General features: G+C 40.8%; 1 protein-coding gene across 12 annotated transcripts in view; it reads right to left on the reverse strand.

Annotated features, from left to right (window-relative positions):
* The window catches only part of srcin1 (SRC kinase signaling inhibitor 1), a 366,662-nt gene extending 354,015 nt beyond the window's left edge, over positions 1-12,647 (reverse strand). For 3 of the 12 annotated variants that reach the window (XM_062984357.1, XM_062984351.1, XM_062984352.1), the window contains exon 1: positions 12,232-12,647. In XM_062984357.1, the coding sequence (XP_062840427.1) occupies positions 12,232-12,253 (22 nt within the window). In that variant the 5' untranslated portion in view covers positions 12,254-12,647. Of the gene's footprint in view, positions 1-12,198 lie in introns of all 12 variants that reach the window. The other 9 variants (XM_062984358.1, XM_062984343.1, XM_062984346.1 and 6 more) reach the window with 6 other exon arrangements.
* Between the last annotated feature and the right edge of the window lie 5,061 nt (positions 12,648-17,708).

Genomic DNA, 17,708 nt, shown 5'->3' on the forward strand with positions numbered 1-17,708 from the left:
AATGTAATAGGTAGGTATGTGAAGTTTCAAGATCAGAGAAGGTAACTTGTCTGAGACTATCATGGCAGAGGACTTAAATCTGGGAGCTGAATTTCATTGCTAGGTTTAACAGAGGACTTAAATCTATTGCTATGGCAAATGTTGTTTCTCTATCACCTTGGGTGCTTTGAGGTGGAAAAATTATCCATGTGTTTCATTTAATTAATTTTATACTGGAACCTGTCTAAGAAAAGGATAGGGACATTCTGGATCCCAAGAGAAGTTGCTTTACTGCAGCTAAAGATGTAAAATTTTGCTGGCCTTTGTCTTGCTAAATGGCCAAAAGATAGAAGTGGTCTCTTCTGCATTTAGATCCCTTATCTGAACAACATCTATCACACAATGTAGGCCTGTGACTACAACACCATCACTTTTCTTACTTTTAACATCTTTTGCCTGATGCAGAACTCCGAAAGCTTGCGTTGTCTGTTTTGTGCATTTTGGGTGGCCAGTAAAGATATGCAGTATATGGATGTAGGATTTTGTTTTGGTGCATGGCCAACATGGCTACCGCAAAATGTGTTTCCTATACATTGACCGTTAGCGCATCAACCAATAAAACAGTTGTAAAAATAGTATAAAATAATGAGTATATTATGAGTAATGATAATATGAGTAATGAGTGTATTATGGGTAAATAATGAGCCCTTGGTGGCACAGCGGGGTAAACGGGTTGAGCTGAGATGCTGAACTTGCTGACCAAAAGGTCAGCAGTTCGAATCCATGGAATGGGGTGAGCTCCCATTGTTAGCCCCAGCTTCTGCAAACCTAGCAGTTTGAAACCATGCAAATGTGAGTAATCAATAGGTACTGCTCCAGTGGAAAGGTAACAGTACTCCATGCAATCATGCCAGTCTATGGACAAGGCCGGCTGTTTGGCTTAGAAATGGAGATGAGCATCAACCCCCAGAGTCGGACACAACTAGTCTTAATGTCACGGGGAAACCTTTACCTTTACTTAAAAACAAGAAAAGGTAGTATCAAAGCTATCCAAGGACAAAAAACACACACAACTCCCAAAGAAGGGAGAATAATGTCTACCCAGTAGTAGAGAATGGCTAGAATTCATTTATATAGAAAGAATTCCAAAGCTGCAGTGCTACCAGTCAAAAGGCCACTTCCTGTCCTCCTTTTGCCAATTAAATAATAATAATAATAATAATAATAATAATAATAATAATAATAATAATAATAGCAGCAGCATTTAGATGCTGATGGCTCGATTCTATTTCAATAACAACATAATTACAATACAATAGATTAAAATATAAATAAGCAAAGGTCTTTTCATTAACAGCGGTTGCAGGAGCAGATGCATTGATGATATACTTTTTTGCTGACACATTTTAAATTTAACATTCAGTAGCTTTTACTACAAAAATTTGTTTAATTAAATTTTTAATGTTACAGCTATTTGCTTTTATCTGTACCTATCTTTCTCTTGTTGCGAGTCATCTAGAGTTCTAGGAGCCGTGGTGGCGCAATAGATTAAACCCTTGTGCCAGCTGAACTGCTGACCTGAAGGTTGACGGTTCGAATCCGCAAGATGGGGTGAGTTGTCTGTCAGCTCTAGCTTCCCATGCAGGGACATGAGAGAAGCCCCCCGCAGATGGTAACATATCCGGGCATCCCTTGGGCAACATCTTTGAAGACAGGGTTGTTGTATGTTTTCCAGGCTGTATGACCATGTTCCAGAAGTATTCTCTCCTGACGTTTTACCCACATTTATGGCAGGCATCCTCAGAGGCATCCCATACCTCCCAACCTCTGAGGATGCCTGCCATAGATGTGGGTGAAACGTCAGGAGAGAATACTTCTGGAACAAAGCCATACAGCCTGGATAACATACAACAACCCTGTGATCCCGGCCATGAAAGCCTTCAACAACACGTCTTTGAAGACGGCTGATTCTCTCACACCAGAAGCGATTTGCAGTATGTTCTCTATTTGCTTCTGACACAATAAAAAAATCTAGAGTTCTAATTTTGTGAGAACAGCAGAATATATATTACATAAATATTAAAGCCACTATCTTGAAGTGTCCCCCTTGACCTGGACTCTAGTCAAACTGACAGAGCTTGATTCCACTTTAATTGTCACAATTCCATCTGAAGAAATCCTGGGTTTTGTATTTTATGTGGTACAGACTTCTCTTCCAGAAAGCCCCAATGTTGCGGTTCAAAGGACTTTAGTTGAGAATTCTAAAGACCTCCTCAGCTACAGATCCCAGGATTTAATAGGATAGACCTATGGTGGTTAAAATGGGGTCAAACTATTATAATAATGCAGTATGGATATGCCACTGTGATGTAGTATTTGTGTGTTGTACTAGAGAAGTGGTGTCAAATTAATTTTCATTGAGGGCCACATCTGCCTTATGGTTGCCTTCACAGGGCATGGATACAGAGGGCCAACTCTCTCTCTCTCTCTCTCTCTCTCTCTCTCTCTCTCTCTCTCTCTATATATATATATATATATATATATATATATATATATATATATATATACACGCGTAGTAGTCAGTGCTTTTTGGGTCCCCCTGATGTTTTTGAATGACAACTCCCATTACTTTTGATGATCTGTCATGTGGACCATGGATAATGGGAGTTGCAACTCAACATCACTTGTGGTCTGATGTTGCGGGAAGGTTAAGAGCATTTAAAGTTGGACATCATACCCACAAACTTTGTATATAAATTCAAACCCCACCAGCCTGACTTAAATAGGACCAGATGTCAATATAATACACTCCCATGATCTAATGATGAATACAGGAGTTGTAGTTCAGCACTTGAAGGGCCACATTAAATGGCATGGCTGACCTGATCCGGATTATGGGCCTTGAGTTTGACACATGTGAATTAGAGAGACAGGGCTTCAAATCCCCATTCAATCCTGGAAACCCACTATATGACCTTGGATAAAGGACATCCTCTCAGCCACAAAGGAAGACAAAGGCAAGTCCTCTCTGAACAAATTCTGTGAAGAAATCTCTGATAGTTTCACTTTAGAGTCAACAACAACAACAACAACAACAACAACATGGACACACTCTTTGTCTCCGAAGGAAGCTAGTTGTTTTCCTTATATGAGATAGCCGGCTTCCCTCCACCTTGCCATATACATGATAGTGATATCCAAGCATTCTCCCAGCTCCATCTCATCCTCAGTGGTATACAAGCAGAATAAGAGTGATGGGAATATTTTAGGTGCTGTTTGGGAGGCAAGCTCACTGGAGAGGGTCGAAGGCACTGTGCTGTCTGCAGCAATGAATGCACAGTACAAATCAATGTACAGCAAAGAGAAAGATCAATTTCTATAATTAAATTCCAGCTTGTTTCATTTTTATTTAGTTAAAGGACTCTCCCCATCCAATGCCTCCTTTTCTTGCAGGGTTACAATGGGTCTCTTTTGCTTCAGATACCTTGGTCCAATGGCTGGCACCACAGTTAGCTCTACAGAGCCTACGCTTGGCTTTGCTGCAGATGGCTGGACCCAGACGCCTTCTCAGCAAGGAGTCTGTAGTTGCTGGAGCTCTGAGTAAGGCTCCCCAAGCTCCGTTTGCTAAGAAAAAGATATTACCCCCATAAAGAGGTCACTGTGGGGAAATGAGCACACGAATATTGGCTTTCCTGCACCCAGCACATTAGGCTCTTCATGCAGACACAGACATGCAAGACAAAATGAATTGGGGATACAGAGCTTTGACCTGACATTATTAGAACTGAATACTACAGTTCAAAAAAACTTTTGGAAAGCAGTTTTAACCAGTTCATGATAAATCACAAAAGTAAAAAAGCAAAAAACACATGCCCTGAAGATAGAGCATAGTAGTTGTATTGAGGGCAAACTATGGTAGGTAGGTATTTGTCTATTAATCCTATGAAAGGGGTCAGTATAGAGAGATCCAGGGTGCATATGCTTTTATGGTTTTTACCTGAATTGTTTTGATATTAATTATGTTTAATACTGTTTTAAACAGTATTAATACTGTTTTGGGGCCCCTGGTGGCAAAGTGTGTTAAAGCGCTGAGCTGCTGAATTTGCGGACCAAAAGGTCCCAGGTTCAAATCCCGGGAGCGGAATGAGTGCCCGCTCTTAGCCCCAGCTCCTGCCAACCTAGCAGTTTGAAAACATGCAAATGTGAGTAGATCAATAGGTACTGCTCCGGCGAGAATGTAACGGCACTCCATGCAATCATGCCGGCCACATGACCTTGGAGGTGTCTACGGACAACGCCGGCTCTTCGGCTTAGAAATGGAGATGAGGACCAACCTCCAGAGTCGGTCACGACTGGACTTAAAGTCAGGGAAAAACCTTTACCTTTACCTTTTTAATACTGTTTTAATATTTGTATGTTTTAAGTTGCATTGTAATGCTTTTGGTTGTGAGCTGCTTTGAGTCCCCATATGGCAGCATTTCTCAACCTGAGGGTCGGGATCCCTGGGGGAGGTCATGAGGCGGTGTCAGAGGGGTTGCCAAAGACCATCAGAAAAGACATATTTCTGATGGTCTTAGGAACCCTTTGACAGAGAACACTAAAGATCTCTCTGCAGAGGCACGTCAGGGATAATGTAACTCAAAGTGGCTGAATGTTTTGTTTTTTTAAGGGTCTGTATAGGACTTTCAGTGGCCAGGTGACAGAATTACTGCACAGGCCACCTTGCTATCTTGAGGTACCAGAACCATCTTGGGGATTAAGATCATCTGGGGAGGTCCTGCCTCCTTCGCAGGCATGACTGGTGGGGATGAGAGACAGGGCCTTCTCAGTGGTGGCCCCTCGGTGTGGAATTTCCTCCCCAGTAATATCAGATCATCCCCCTCCCTCCTGACTTCAGAAAGAAAGTGAAAATGTGGCTTTGGAATCAATCCCTTGGAGAATAATTGTAGTGCAATAGATGGATATGAAATTATGTGCAATGACTACTAGAATGGATTGCGGATAAGGTGGTTTTTAATAGTGAATTTAATGTTTTAAATGTTTTAATGTGTTTTAAATGTTTTATTTTAATTGTGCATTGTTTTTAAGGCATCAAATCATTGCCTATGCGTAAAGCCACCTTGAGTCCCCTTCAGGGTTGAGAAAAGTGGGGTATAAATATGGTAAATAAATAAATACCAGCCGCCATGCACCAAGGAGTACATGTCTCTTATCCAGTCTGCACACAGTTGAGTAAAGGTAAGATGCTGAATAATGCTTGGTACGGTGACATTTCAAAGAAATAACTACACCGTGCACATCTGCGCTGTACAATTAATCCAAATGCACTTTGAAAGGAAGCCAAGGAGACACACCAGGTGATTACCAAGTGAGGTGTTAATAGCTCTCTGAATAGTTCTCACCGCCTACCTAGCAGACAGGCATTGCAGTGGGGAGAAGGAGGAAGAGTTATTGTCGTAGTGCAACTCTCTCTGCTAACGGATAACAAAAAGAAGGTATCTTGAAGGGCTCCAGCACTCGGTCATTGAGTTTCCCAAGCCAAAGGGTGGTCATCTCCACGAGACCACCCTAAAAGAGAATGAGTTTTGCATGCTAGCCCAGTTCTGATTCCTTAGACTTGTGTCGGCAGCACCGCCAGCTCTTCTCCCCACACCCTCCTCAACACCTCCACTGCTCCCCCTTTCTCTATAAGTTGCTAGGCAACTGCCGACTGTCCTCACTGACCACCTCCTAGTCAATCTCCAGCCCTCAGGCCCGGCATACAGGACAAAAATAATCCTCCAGTTCAATAGAACAATCCGTCTGCCACTCTGTCATCCCATTCTTCCAGCACCTGCATGTTGTGGAGTCTGCTTCTCATGAAAACTAAAAAGTACAGGTCTCATGGTCAGTGGAAAAATAGCTATACATCAGACAAAGCTTTCTGAGCATTCAACTTGGAAGCATAAGCATTGCAAGCAACCCAGAAAATGGCAAGAGCAGAGCTGGCAATGTACAGAGTTGCTCAGAATCAGATGCTCCTGGTTTACTCTGCATCATGCAGTTCAGACATAAAGTTAACCTTAGGTTATTCCTCTGTTCTTGAGCCCCAGACCTTCTTCTCCTTTGTATCATGTGTGCTTTAAATAAGGTTAGGTAAAGGGAAAGGTTGTCTCCTGACGTTAAGTCAAGTCATGTTCGACTCTGGGGATTGGTGCTCATCTGCATTTCTAAGCCGAAGAGCCGACATTGTCCATAGACATCTCCAAGGTCATGTGGCCGGCATGACTGCATGGAGCACCGTTACCTTCCCGCCGGAGCGGTACCTATTGATCTACTCACATTTGCATGTTTTCGAACTGCTAGGTTAGCAGGAGCTGGAGCTGACAGCGGGAGCTCACCCTGCTCCCCGGATTCGAACTGCTGACCTTTCGGTCAGCAAATTCAGCAACTCAGCAGTTTCATCCACTGCGCCATCACGGGCTTGGCAAATAAATAAGGTTATTTGGAGGAATATTGAGATATTGCAGCTTGAGAAACAGTCAAGATAAATATTAAGTATTACTGTGTACTAAGTGAGCAGAATATTCAACAGGTTTTGTAGAGAATCTTTTAAAAAGGAGAGGGATGGCCTCTTACATTTCCTCTCATTTCTATGTGCCTATCACCCTGACTTCATGCCCTGCTCCAATAGTCCCTCGCTTCCCCCATATCTGACTCTTTTCACCATACATACAGCCTCTCAATCTGACCTAACTTCTTTTATTCCCAGCTAGGCATAGTCTGAGGGCCCTTCCACACAACCATATAACCCAGAATATCAAGGCAGATAAACCACAAAATCTGCTTTGAACTGGATCATTGGAGTCCACACTGCCATATAATCCAGTTTACTGTGGATTTTATACAGCTGTATGGAAGGGGCCTAGCTGTTCTGATAATCTAATTCTCTCCTGGGCTAGTTTTTTGAAACATAGGACCCTTCTACACTGCCGTATAAAATCCAGATTATTTGCTTTGAACTGGATTATTTTAGTCACCACTGTAATATAATCCAATTCAAAGCAGATCATATCGATTTTATATGGCAATGTAGACGGGGCCATAGTCTTGGAAGCTAAGCAGAGTCATCTTTTGTCAGGAGAACACTGATGAATAGCAGGTGCTGTGGGCTATATATCAGAGAACTGGCAATGTTAACTCTGTGTATTCCTTGCTTTAGAAAACCATATTAAATTCCTGGGGTCACCATCAAGTCAACATACAATCTGAAGGCATGCTAACATGTGTACAGAGTCTTCCATCCCAATTTCTCACACAGAAAATAGCCACAAAGACCAGAAAGCTATGCCATACCAAGCTGATGCAGAGTTTGCACGAGTAAAGGGCATGGGCCATAACCAATCACTATACTGAGTTATAACACTACATATTCTGCTAAACCCTGACCCAAAGCCAATTTACAAAATGAGGTAAATACCACCACCTTAGCATACATAAAAAGTATTTGTTTCTTTTCTCTTATACTCCAGACTAATGGTTCTTAACAGGCCCGTAGCCAGGCTGAGTCTGAGTGAGAGAGGATCTACCCTAGCAAACCTTTTGTATCATTATCCCAACACCCCCATGCATATGGGATATATTGAGCATGGTGATCAGATCATGATATGAATAAACATAACACCCTGAGAATTTCAGGGGGGGGGGCTGAAGCCCCTCAACCCCCCCCCCCCCCCCCCCCACCTACATGCCTGGTTCTTAACTTATTGCCTTCCAGATATTTGAGATTTCACGTATCAAAATCACTTTCTATTTGTCATATTGGTTTAGACTTTTGGAAGTTGATCCAACATATCTGAATGGTAAAAGACTGAGGCTCCTCCTACACTGCCATATAATCCAGATTATAAAGCAGATAATCTGTATTATCTGCTTTGAACTGGACTATATGAATCTACACTGTCATATCCATTTCAAAGCAGATAATTTGGATTTTATATGGCAGTGTTGAAGGGGCCTGAGAATCACTTCCTTGGAGTATGGCATAGTAGTAAAGGAGTAATGCTAGGGACTGGTAAAATGCATATATACAGGTATACAGTAGAGTCTCACTTATCCAACATTCACTTATCCAACGTTCTGGATTATCCAATGCATTTTTGTAGTCAATGTTTTCAATACATCGTGATATTTTGGTGCTAAATTCGTAAATACAGTAATTACAACATAACATTACTGCGTATTGAACTACTTTTTCTGTCAAATTTGTTGTATAACATGATGTTTTGGTGCATAATTTGTAAAATCATAACCTAATTTGATGTTTAATAGGCTTTTCCTTAATCCCTCATTATCCAACATATTCACTTATACAACATTCTGCTGGCCCGTTTATGTTGGATAAGTGAGACTCTACTGTACCTCAATTAACCATGTCTCTGCTTTTTACAAAGTCTGTTTATTCCTGTACAACCCCACTTTCTTCTTGTCATCTGTTTAGCTGGAAGTTTTTCAGCATTAGAAAGACTGTGATGGAAAACTGGAAAAAATAGACTTTTCAGCATCAATTTGCATCAGTAAATACATTCAAGAAAGCTTGAGCTGAGAAAGAATGGGATTCTGTTCCAAAAGATCCTACTGTATCTGTGTGTGCGCTTGTCAACAACAGGCAAAGTGAAAAGCATCAGCCTCCTGAAGCTCTTATATTATTTTGTTAATAACAAAGAGGCAAGTGGATGGATGTGCCTTTCCAGCTCCCCTAAGCATGTCTTTACAAAGCATAGACCTAGCAAACTAAAAATCATAAAAAGTGGAAGTTGACAAAAGAAAAAATCCACCTTGGATGGATTTTGGTTGAAGCTTTAAAGTGATTTCTAAGGATTCAATATGTTTTTGTTTACTTCTGTATGGCATAACCGATGTGGTTTTTTTATTGTATATGGGTATATTGTTCGTTTTGGATAAAAAGTTGTGGAAGTGTTGAACTGATGGGGGGTTTTTTTTGTGGTATAGAAACCTAAACCAGCTCTTTCCATGTTATTTCTGTGTCTGGCACCAAATTTTCTGAATGAATGCCTAGGGACACATCTACTTTGTTCACTGAGGCATACGTGTGTGTGTGTAGAGTACCCTAATATACATTTCACATCCAGTATGATTTTACCTAGCTCTGAATGAGCATGCTACTCTGAGCTTTTACAGTTAATAAATATTGAGAGACAATTTCCCCATGTCTTTATCTACTATTGATAGCCACTTTTATTCAAGTGGCTATCACAACTGCTAGTGATAAAGAGGTTCCACAGATAATATAAATGCAGAGGCAGGTTTAGCTCTAGAAATTTTGCTCACTGACGGAAATCAGCAACTAGTGCTCTCCCTCCAAAGAGACATGCTTCAGGCTTGAAGCTGATAATGTAATTTTGGTACCTAAAGCAGGAAATTCTAAACTACCACTCCTATTCTGTCTGAACATTAGGAAGAACTTCCTGACCATATGAACTGTTCAACAGTGGAACTCTCTGTTTAGGAGTGTGGTGGAAACTCCTTCCTTGGGGGCTATTAAACAGAGGCTGAATGGCCATCTGTCGGGGATGCTTTGATTGTGCTTTTCCTGCTTCTCGGCAGGGGGTTGGACTGGATGGCCCACGTGGTCTCTTCAAGCTCTATTATGCTATGATTTCTTCCATAGAGTACTGATACAGTAATAATAAAGTAAATATCTACAATTTACTGTTCCAACTCTTTTGTAGGAAGCTACTTATTCCAATAGTAGGTCCAGTCATGTGTAATATCAAATCTCTATTTAGTTATACTAATGAAGGAATGTATGAAAATTTGTTTCTTGTGAGCCTGTTTTTGATCCTAATATACTGCATGTCTCACATTATCTCTGATTAGTATCAATTGAAACTATTCCCTTTTCTGCTTACTAAGCCAGCAGCCTTGAGAAGAGCTTTGTCTTGAAAATCTTCCCAATAAATGTATCTCAAACAAACAAACATTTGCCCTTTGTCACCTTCTCCTCTCCAGCATATTCTGAACCTAAACAATCATACAGTTCTTCATACAGCACAACCTTGAGCAGGGATACCAATTATTTGCATGTATAAGACTAATAGAGAGAGATTGCCACATCAAATTTATTTGTAATTGATCATTAAGTAATAATACTACCCCTTTATACATTCCTTTTGTGCCTGGAAGACCTTCTCTCTCCCTCTCATCTGAAAATATCATAACAACTCAAAACCCAAATGTTGCATTTTATTGCAATGATGCCTTTTTAAATGTTGACACCTCTCCCATTGCCAGTAGATCAAAGTGACATATTAGAAAGGGATAAACAGAAAAGGAAAATTGTGGTTGGGAGAGGAGACGGTTGGATCTGATGGGGGAAAGATAGAACTTTTTTGCAACTGGGCAAACCCTGCTTTGGAGGTGAGTGGCCGCATCATTTTTTTTTTTCCTGTCAAGTATAAGAACTGAATGAAACACAATCAGATCTTATCACAGAAAAATGTTACTGGCTTATTACCTATCCAAGCATTCTTAGCAAAACCCTTATTTTGGAATCCCAACAGGAACCAGTTCAAGGATTTATTTATTTATTGCTATCTTGAATTAGGTAAATACAGTCCCATCAGCCACATCCATCTTATAATATAGGGTACTACACACCAGTTGGATAACAAAGGACCTGAGTAGTATATTATTTTCCAAATATCCATGCTTTAATGGATCCATGCCAGGGGATAGGGACCTAATCCATGTCAGGAGGCACCCCACCCATGTCCCTTTATTTGCAGGAAGGTTATCACCCAGGCAGGGAGTGTTCATCTACTTCTGTATGCTACATACAAAAGCACAGGCACCACCTCAGTAAGGCAAGAATCCCTGGAATTCTGGCATCCCATGGAACTGTACAGCTTGCCTCCTTGCCCCAGTTGACCCTGACCCCAATATCAACTACCTCTCACTTCTCTTTGTTCTTGCCTTAGAAGCAGGACCCTCGACTCAACCCTTCTTTTTTCCAAAACACTATTGCGAACTTCAAGTGCACACAGACACAAGCCAGTGGCAAGCCCTCCTGTTGAAAGAGGCTGGCACATGGTGTCTGCCTGGGTGGGGTGACAGCAAAGAGAGAAGAGCTTGCCGGCTAAGAAAGAACTGCACACATCCAAGAGACCTCAAACATACACATGCGTGTGCGCACACAACCTGTCTTCTTGTGTATATGAACAATCTCATATGAACACACCTCTAATCTTCCATCATAAACATTTACGTACAAAGCAACCTGTATCCCGCGTCACAATGGTGAGCAAGAGAAAGAAAGAAATCAATGCATTATTTTTTCCCTCTCAGCACGCATTTCTGTGAAACGTACCAATTGTTGGTTTTGCACAGATACACACAAGAAAGCAAAGAAGCTCTAAACTGGCAATATAACCTGAAATTTCCCCACATTGGAATCACAGTCAAGGTACAGAGGAAAGATAGCCAACACTTCAGCTCCCAATTCCCTCTCCTTTTCTTCTCTCTCATTCACTTTTTCTCCTCGCAGCTCCTTCTTAACAAAGCACTTGACAATAGCCTTAATCTCGGGGAAATATTAAGGGAGGCGGGAGATGGCAGTTCAATCAATTGTAATCTAAAATCAGCAGGGAAATCTTGTCTACCTTTTCAAGACCGATTTCTGAAAAATTAAGATAACAATGGGACTCCTTTGCCTATGCACATCGGTCTGTCCATCCATCCATCCTCCATCCCCTTCCCCCTCTATTTTCAACAATATTTCTAGGGCAGCAGGTTTCCCAGCTAGTTAATCTCCCCGGAGCTCAGCAGCCTTGGCAACAATGGGGTAAGGGAATATACAGACCCAAAGAAAGCAGTGACTGCACAACCATTCAATATTGCATCTTAAAATCTTCAACTCTCTCTCTCCCCCCCCCCCCCATTTCCAAACCCAGTGCCCACTTTGGGGGGGAGATTTCATCGTCCAAATTCTACCTTGCCTCCCCACCACAAGGGGCAGGGGGGAGCTTTCCTCACCGTACCACACCCCCTTTTTCTTTCAAAATGAAAAAAAAAAATTCAAATTCATAGGGTTAGATTCTGAACAAATGCCGGCACCTCCGGCTCACAGCACCACGACACTCGGCAGGAGCATCATACGGAACTGGTAGAATGGGAAAGAGAAGGAAAGGGTTCAAAAAAAAAACACCAATAAAAAAATACCTGCTACTTAAGAATGGATGAACATTGACATGCCTTGAGACGGTGAATTTCCCATTGTTGTCTTGGCTTTGTTCCTCTGCCTCCGTCTGTCTGTCTTTCTCGCTTGCACGGACTGTCTCAGGCCCAACCAACCATCAGAGATCGGTGGCAGAAGTGCAACAAGAGAGTGCGGGTGAAAGAGACTGAGAGAGAGAGAGAGAGAGAGTGTGTGTGTGCATGCACGCCTTGGCGATAGTACAAAGGAACAGAATGGGCAAAACACATTAGCTCATGATAGATTAATGTGCTGGGGGAGACTCTCTCTCTCTCTCCCTCCCCTCTTAAAGGCCCCTACTTTTTATTCAGAGATGGGTGTCTAGCATAAATGCCAGGAGGATATCATGATAATAATAATACAAGGGCGGTGCATAATTACTGGCGTAGGATGCTGCCAGGTCCAGTGGCGGCAGTCAAACCTGTGTGGCCATCGTGCATAGACAATCTGCAATTCTCTCTCTCCTCTCACACACTGTCAATCTCTTTCATTCTCCATAAATGGATTGCAGAAGCAAACTTACAGAAAGAGAAACATTAATAGTCATAAATGGTCATGTTGATACATTTCTGAGCTATACACATTTGTCACCCGCAGATAAATGGGAGATACATAAGGTCACTACACTTAGTTCTGATAATGTCCCTTGACAAGTCACTTCTTCTGAACCTCAAATCTCTTATGCTATGAAACATGTTTTCCCCCCCACATGTCTAAATATCTGCATACAAAAGAATTTAACAGTTCTCGTTTTCTTTGCTAATCCTTTGCATTGTCTGTGCCTGAAAATAAATCAATCTGCCCAAATCTCCTTTATGACTGAAAGGGAATATATACCTAGGATTTCTTTTCTTCTAAAACCTACATTGCAGGGCTGTCAAGAAGATAAAAGAATATAAAAAGTACAAAGCATACTTGGGGGGAAAATGCCTTCAAAAGCTGCGGTGAAAGAAAGCGAATTAATGGAAACTCTACCAATCTGCTGTCACTCATCCATCACCACCCCAATCTGCCAACCCTTGCCCCTCCCCAATCTCCAAATGGAAACCGGTATTGATTTCACTGTAAGGGACAATTTCATCAGAAAAGAAAATTGGAAAGGGTGAGGGATATGGGAGGAGAAGATGGAGAATAAGCCCAATGCATTTTCTTTGTTGTAATCATTTTCCCTAGACAACACTGACAGCTGTCAATCATGCCTTAGCCACCGCCTGTCTTTTGCATGGCAATTCAGCATTCCTGTCATATAAAAATAATCTGCATAAAAGCAAAAAATACTAAATGTTCAGCCTGCAGTCTGATCAGTTCCCAAACTGCCAGTTATAAGTTTTAAGAGTTTACATTTGCTGAAGCAGCAGAACCCACAAATGTGAAGGCAAGGCAAGACAGTTATCTGCAAAGGATTAAGGAAAATAAGAGTATTATAGGGTTTAGAATATGCTAAAGGAATATCTAAAGCAGAGATTTTAAGTCAGGTTACAAGCCTTTGTTTTAAAATAATACAATACACATGCATGTACAAATATCCCCTGTTGCTTCTTACGTGTGATATTCTGGATTGTATAGTGTTAAATAACCAGCACAGAACATTTCCTTAACACTGCTGAATCACTAGACAAAATAGCACCTTATTTACACATGGAATTGTTAAATGGATGGAAGACACTACTATAATGTGGTCCTGGCCAGATGGTAATATACTTTCTCCTGGCAGCAATAAAAAATTAATTAGTTAAACACTTTACCAGTCTACTCCTACACCATATACATAGAGCTTTTCTTCATAAAAATATTGCTGACGATACACTTTTTACATACAATATGCAATATTTGCACTCTCCAGTAGTGGCCCTGAAGGTACTCAGACACCATTCCTAATCACTGTTTCAAAAGGGAGGGTGTTAAAGCTGTAAGAGGAGAAACAATAAGGCTTACTAAGCAATAAGCCCTATTCAACACAACTAGTGTTGTTCCCATGTAAGTATACAGTGAATTCTGCTGCCTGCCAAACCCAGACTAGAAGCAAAATGTTCTCTCTGCTATTCTATCTTGGAATAGCTCAAAATAAATGAAGTGGGAGAAGCTTATCCAAGCTTGAACGTCCTTTCCAGAAACGCTGTATGGTCCTTTCGCCTGAATTGTGTTATAGGAGAAAACGATCTAGAGATGATGCTCAAAGAGATGATGTGCCACAGGAACAAAATAGTCGATTAATACTCTAACACGGTCACTGGATTTCTACTGTTTTCCAGCCACATGACAGAATGCTGCTTTTTGACCTACTAAGATCTAAAACAAAGCCAACAAATTAACAATTCATTGCATGGACTCATGGCACACTCTCAGACCTAGAGACTGCTGCTCAGGTGTGCCTTCAAGTTGACTTATGACATCCCCATTAATTTCACATTTCATTTATTTAATAAATGTATATTTTAGTCTTTTAGAAAGAGCCTTTAAAGCAGTAGGTAAAGGCAAAGATTTCCCCCTGACATTAAGTCTAGTTGTGTCTGACTGAGGGTTGGTGCTCATCTCCATTTCTAAGCCAAAGAGCCAGCATTGTCTGTAGACGCCTCCAAGGTCATGTGGCCGGCAGGACTGCATGGAGTGCCGTTACCTTCCTGCCAGAGCGGTACCCATTAATCTACTCACATTTGCATGTTTTGGAACTGCTAGGTTGGCAGAAGCTGGGGCTAACAGCGGGAGCTCCCCCTACTCCCAGATTCGAACCACCGACCTTTCGGTCAGCAAGTTCAGCAGCTCAGCAGTTTAACCCACTACACCAACTGGGGGTTCGCCTTTAAAGCAGCTCACCCCAAAATCACAAAATATAGATAATACAACAATCAACAATTAATAAAATAGCCTAATAGTTTTATTCACAGAGACACTAAAAGCCTTGTTATTAATTTGAAAACTTCAGCAAAGAGAACTGTACATGATCAATATATAGATGAACAGAATGATGGTCTGCTAACAGAGCCCTGGATTTTGCAGCATACATTTATATGCATGGAGTACTAGATATAAACAAATTTATAGGCCTACTTAAAATGTCTATGGTGGCTTCGGTTGTTTTGAGAGTGTCACTGAAATTACATTTTGACAGCACACACCTTAAGTCAGAAATTCACATGTTTGTAAGTCTTGTGGTATGTTTCATGTCCACAATAATACTGCATACATTTTTTTAAAAAACGAAACATCTACAATGTTTGTAATTGAAAATACATGATGGTGAACTAGAAAATGTATACAAAATTGCATATATTAGGAAAATTGAATAAATAAATAAATGCATGCCTTTTAGATAATGTTGTTGAAAAGGCATCTAGGGACATTTGATCAGCCCCCTCTCTCCTGATCTTCCATAAGAGAGTAAAAATGTGGCTTTGTAGTCAAGTCTTTGGAGAACAGATATGGAAAAGCATGTTATGAGTATAGGAACGGCCCAGTTTATGCTTGTGGATTATGTGATCAATTGTGATTGTATGGTTTTTAAATGTCTCTAATTGTTTTCACTGTATTTTATTGTTCTATTTTAAATGTCCATTTTAATTTTGTATTGTTGTTAAGGCATTGAATAGCTGCCTATATGTAAAGCTGCCTGGAGTCCCCTTTGGGGTAGAGAAAGGTGGGATAGAAATATCATAAATAAATAAATAAATAAATAAATAAATAAATAAATAAATCGGAATTTATATGCAGGAAGGGGAGAAACCCTTTTGCAGCTAGTATTTGGCAAAACACCATGAAATCGAGATTGAGTTTTTCAAATTCCTTCCTGACTTGTATCCTATCCAAGTACAGTGGATCTTTGATGTCTGCTGGGGTTTAATTTCAGGACCGCCGTGGATACTAAAATCTGGGGATACTTAAGTCTCATTATATACAGTGGTGTAGTTAAATGATCTTCGTTATATAAAATGGGAAAAACCAAGCCTTGCTTTTGGGATTTTAATAAAATCAAATTGTGGATGGTTGAATCTGTGAATAGAGAACTGTCCTATTTTGTCTTTCAAGAACAGCCTTGAAATGAAAACTGCTTTACTTCAGCAAAACATAAAGAACAGCACACGCAGTGGAATAATGCAAAAGGAAGCAAGGAAGTCTTAGGGCAAACAGTTCTTAGTCTCTGATAAATTCCCAAATCAAATAGCAATAGCAATAAATCCTTAGGAGCAGTTTCCCAGATGCAGACTCGAAGCAGGCACAAGGGGAACAAAGGCTTAGTCATTAGAGTCAGTTTGTTTACCAGCAAACACTGGCTGCACCTGCTTATGCTTTATAGCCCTGAGTCCCCTCACAGCTGCTAGGGCAGTTGCCAATTACTCAGCTGCATTTCTGGCAGTTATTCTAGCTGAACGATGTCTCTGTTCCATTTCCTTTCGCCTCTCCTAAAATGTGGGTACTTGCAAAATCTCCTCAGATTCCAACTCACCCTCAGATTCATGAACACTTTCCTGCTCCCCTTCCTCTTCTGAAGAAGAGGAATCCCTAACAAGGACCCACTGTAATCATTCTTACTCCATGTTTTTTAAAATCACTTAGATTACGGTACCCACACTATGGCCCCATCTACAATAACAATTTAATGCAGTTTCAAACCAGTATTGAAGAAAGTGATTTTGCTGTGCAGATGATTACATAAGACATCCTGGAACTAGTTTGAGCTCCAGATGGTAATTACACAAACCACACAATACTGGCTGGCTGCTGCAATTTGAAGTTAGCTTCAACCTGCATTAAATTGTTAGTTTTGATGCGGGAAAAGAATTACTGTTTATGTCTGCTTCACAATGTCTTCTCCACTGATACATCAGAACTGGAAGCATTCTTCAAAAGTTTTCAAAGCAGGGATCTAGCATATATATGATTCTTAACATGGTTCAAATGCGGAAAGTTACAACAATTGGGTGGGAAATGTGAGAGACAAAGAGAAGGCCTGAGTAGGATTGCTAAATGGAATGGGACAGGGACATCTACTTCTTGTATAGCTTCTTACTCTTAATCATGATTAGTAGAAGCGGGACAAGTAATGCAATGCAAAACTCCACAATGCATAGAAATGAGCTCTTTCAGTACTGAATTTGGGTTACCTTCGTGGAGAATTTTGCATTTTTCTCCCCTTTAGCGCTGATTATGTACACACAGCCCTGCTTATGTCCCATCCCACTAAGATCAAAGATATCTTAGCAACAGCACCTATGCACCAATTTCAAGGCAGCCAAAGACACACAGTAAGGCATTCTTGGTGCCTGAGATGCAATAATGAAACTTTATCCCACTTGGATATTGTTACTGAACACCATTTGAAACATTTTGACATGCTTATCCCTTTACCCTGGTGTTTATACTCAGGGTTTAAGCCAGCAGAGGCGAAGGGTTTTCTCTGTTTAAATAGAACTGGATTTCAGCAAGATATTTTATGTTTGTTCCTAAAATCTATTATTGCCTGCCTTTGACCTTTTTGGAG

The sequence above is a fragment of the Anolis carolinensis genome, chromosome 6 (genome assembly GCF_035594765.1).
Source record: "Anolis carolinensis isolate JA03-04 chromosome 6, rAnoCar3.1.pri, whole genome shotgun sequence".
NCBI lineage: Eukaryota > Metazoa > Chordata > Lepidosauria > Squamata > Dactyloidae > Anolis > Anolis carolinensis.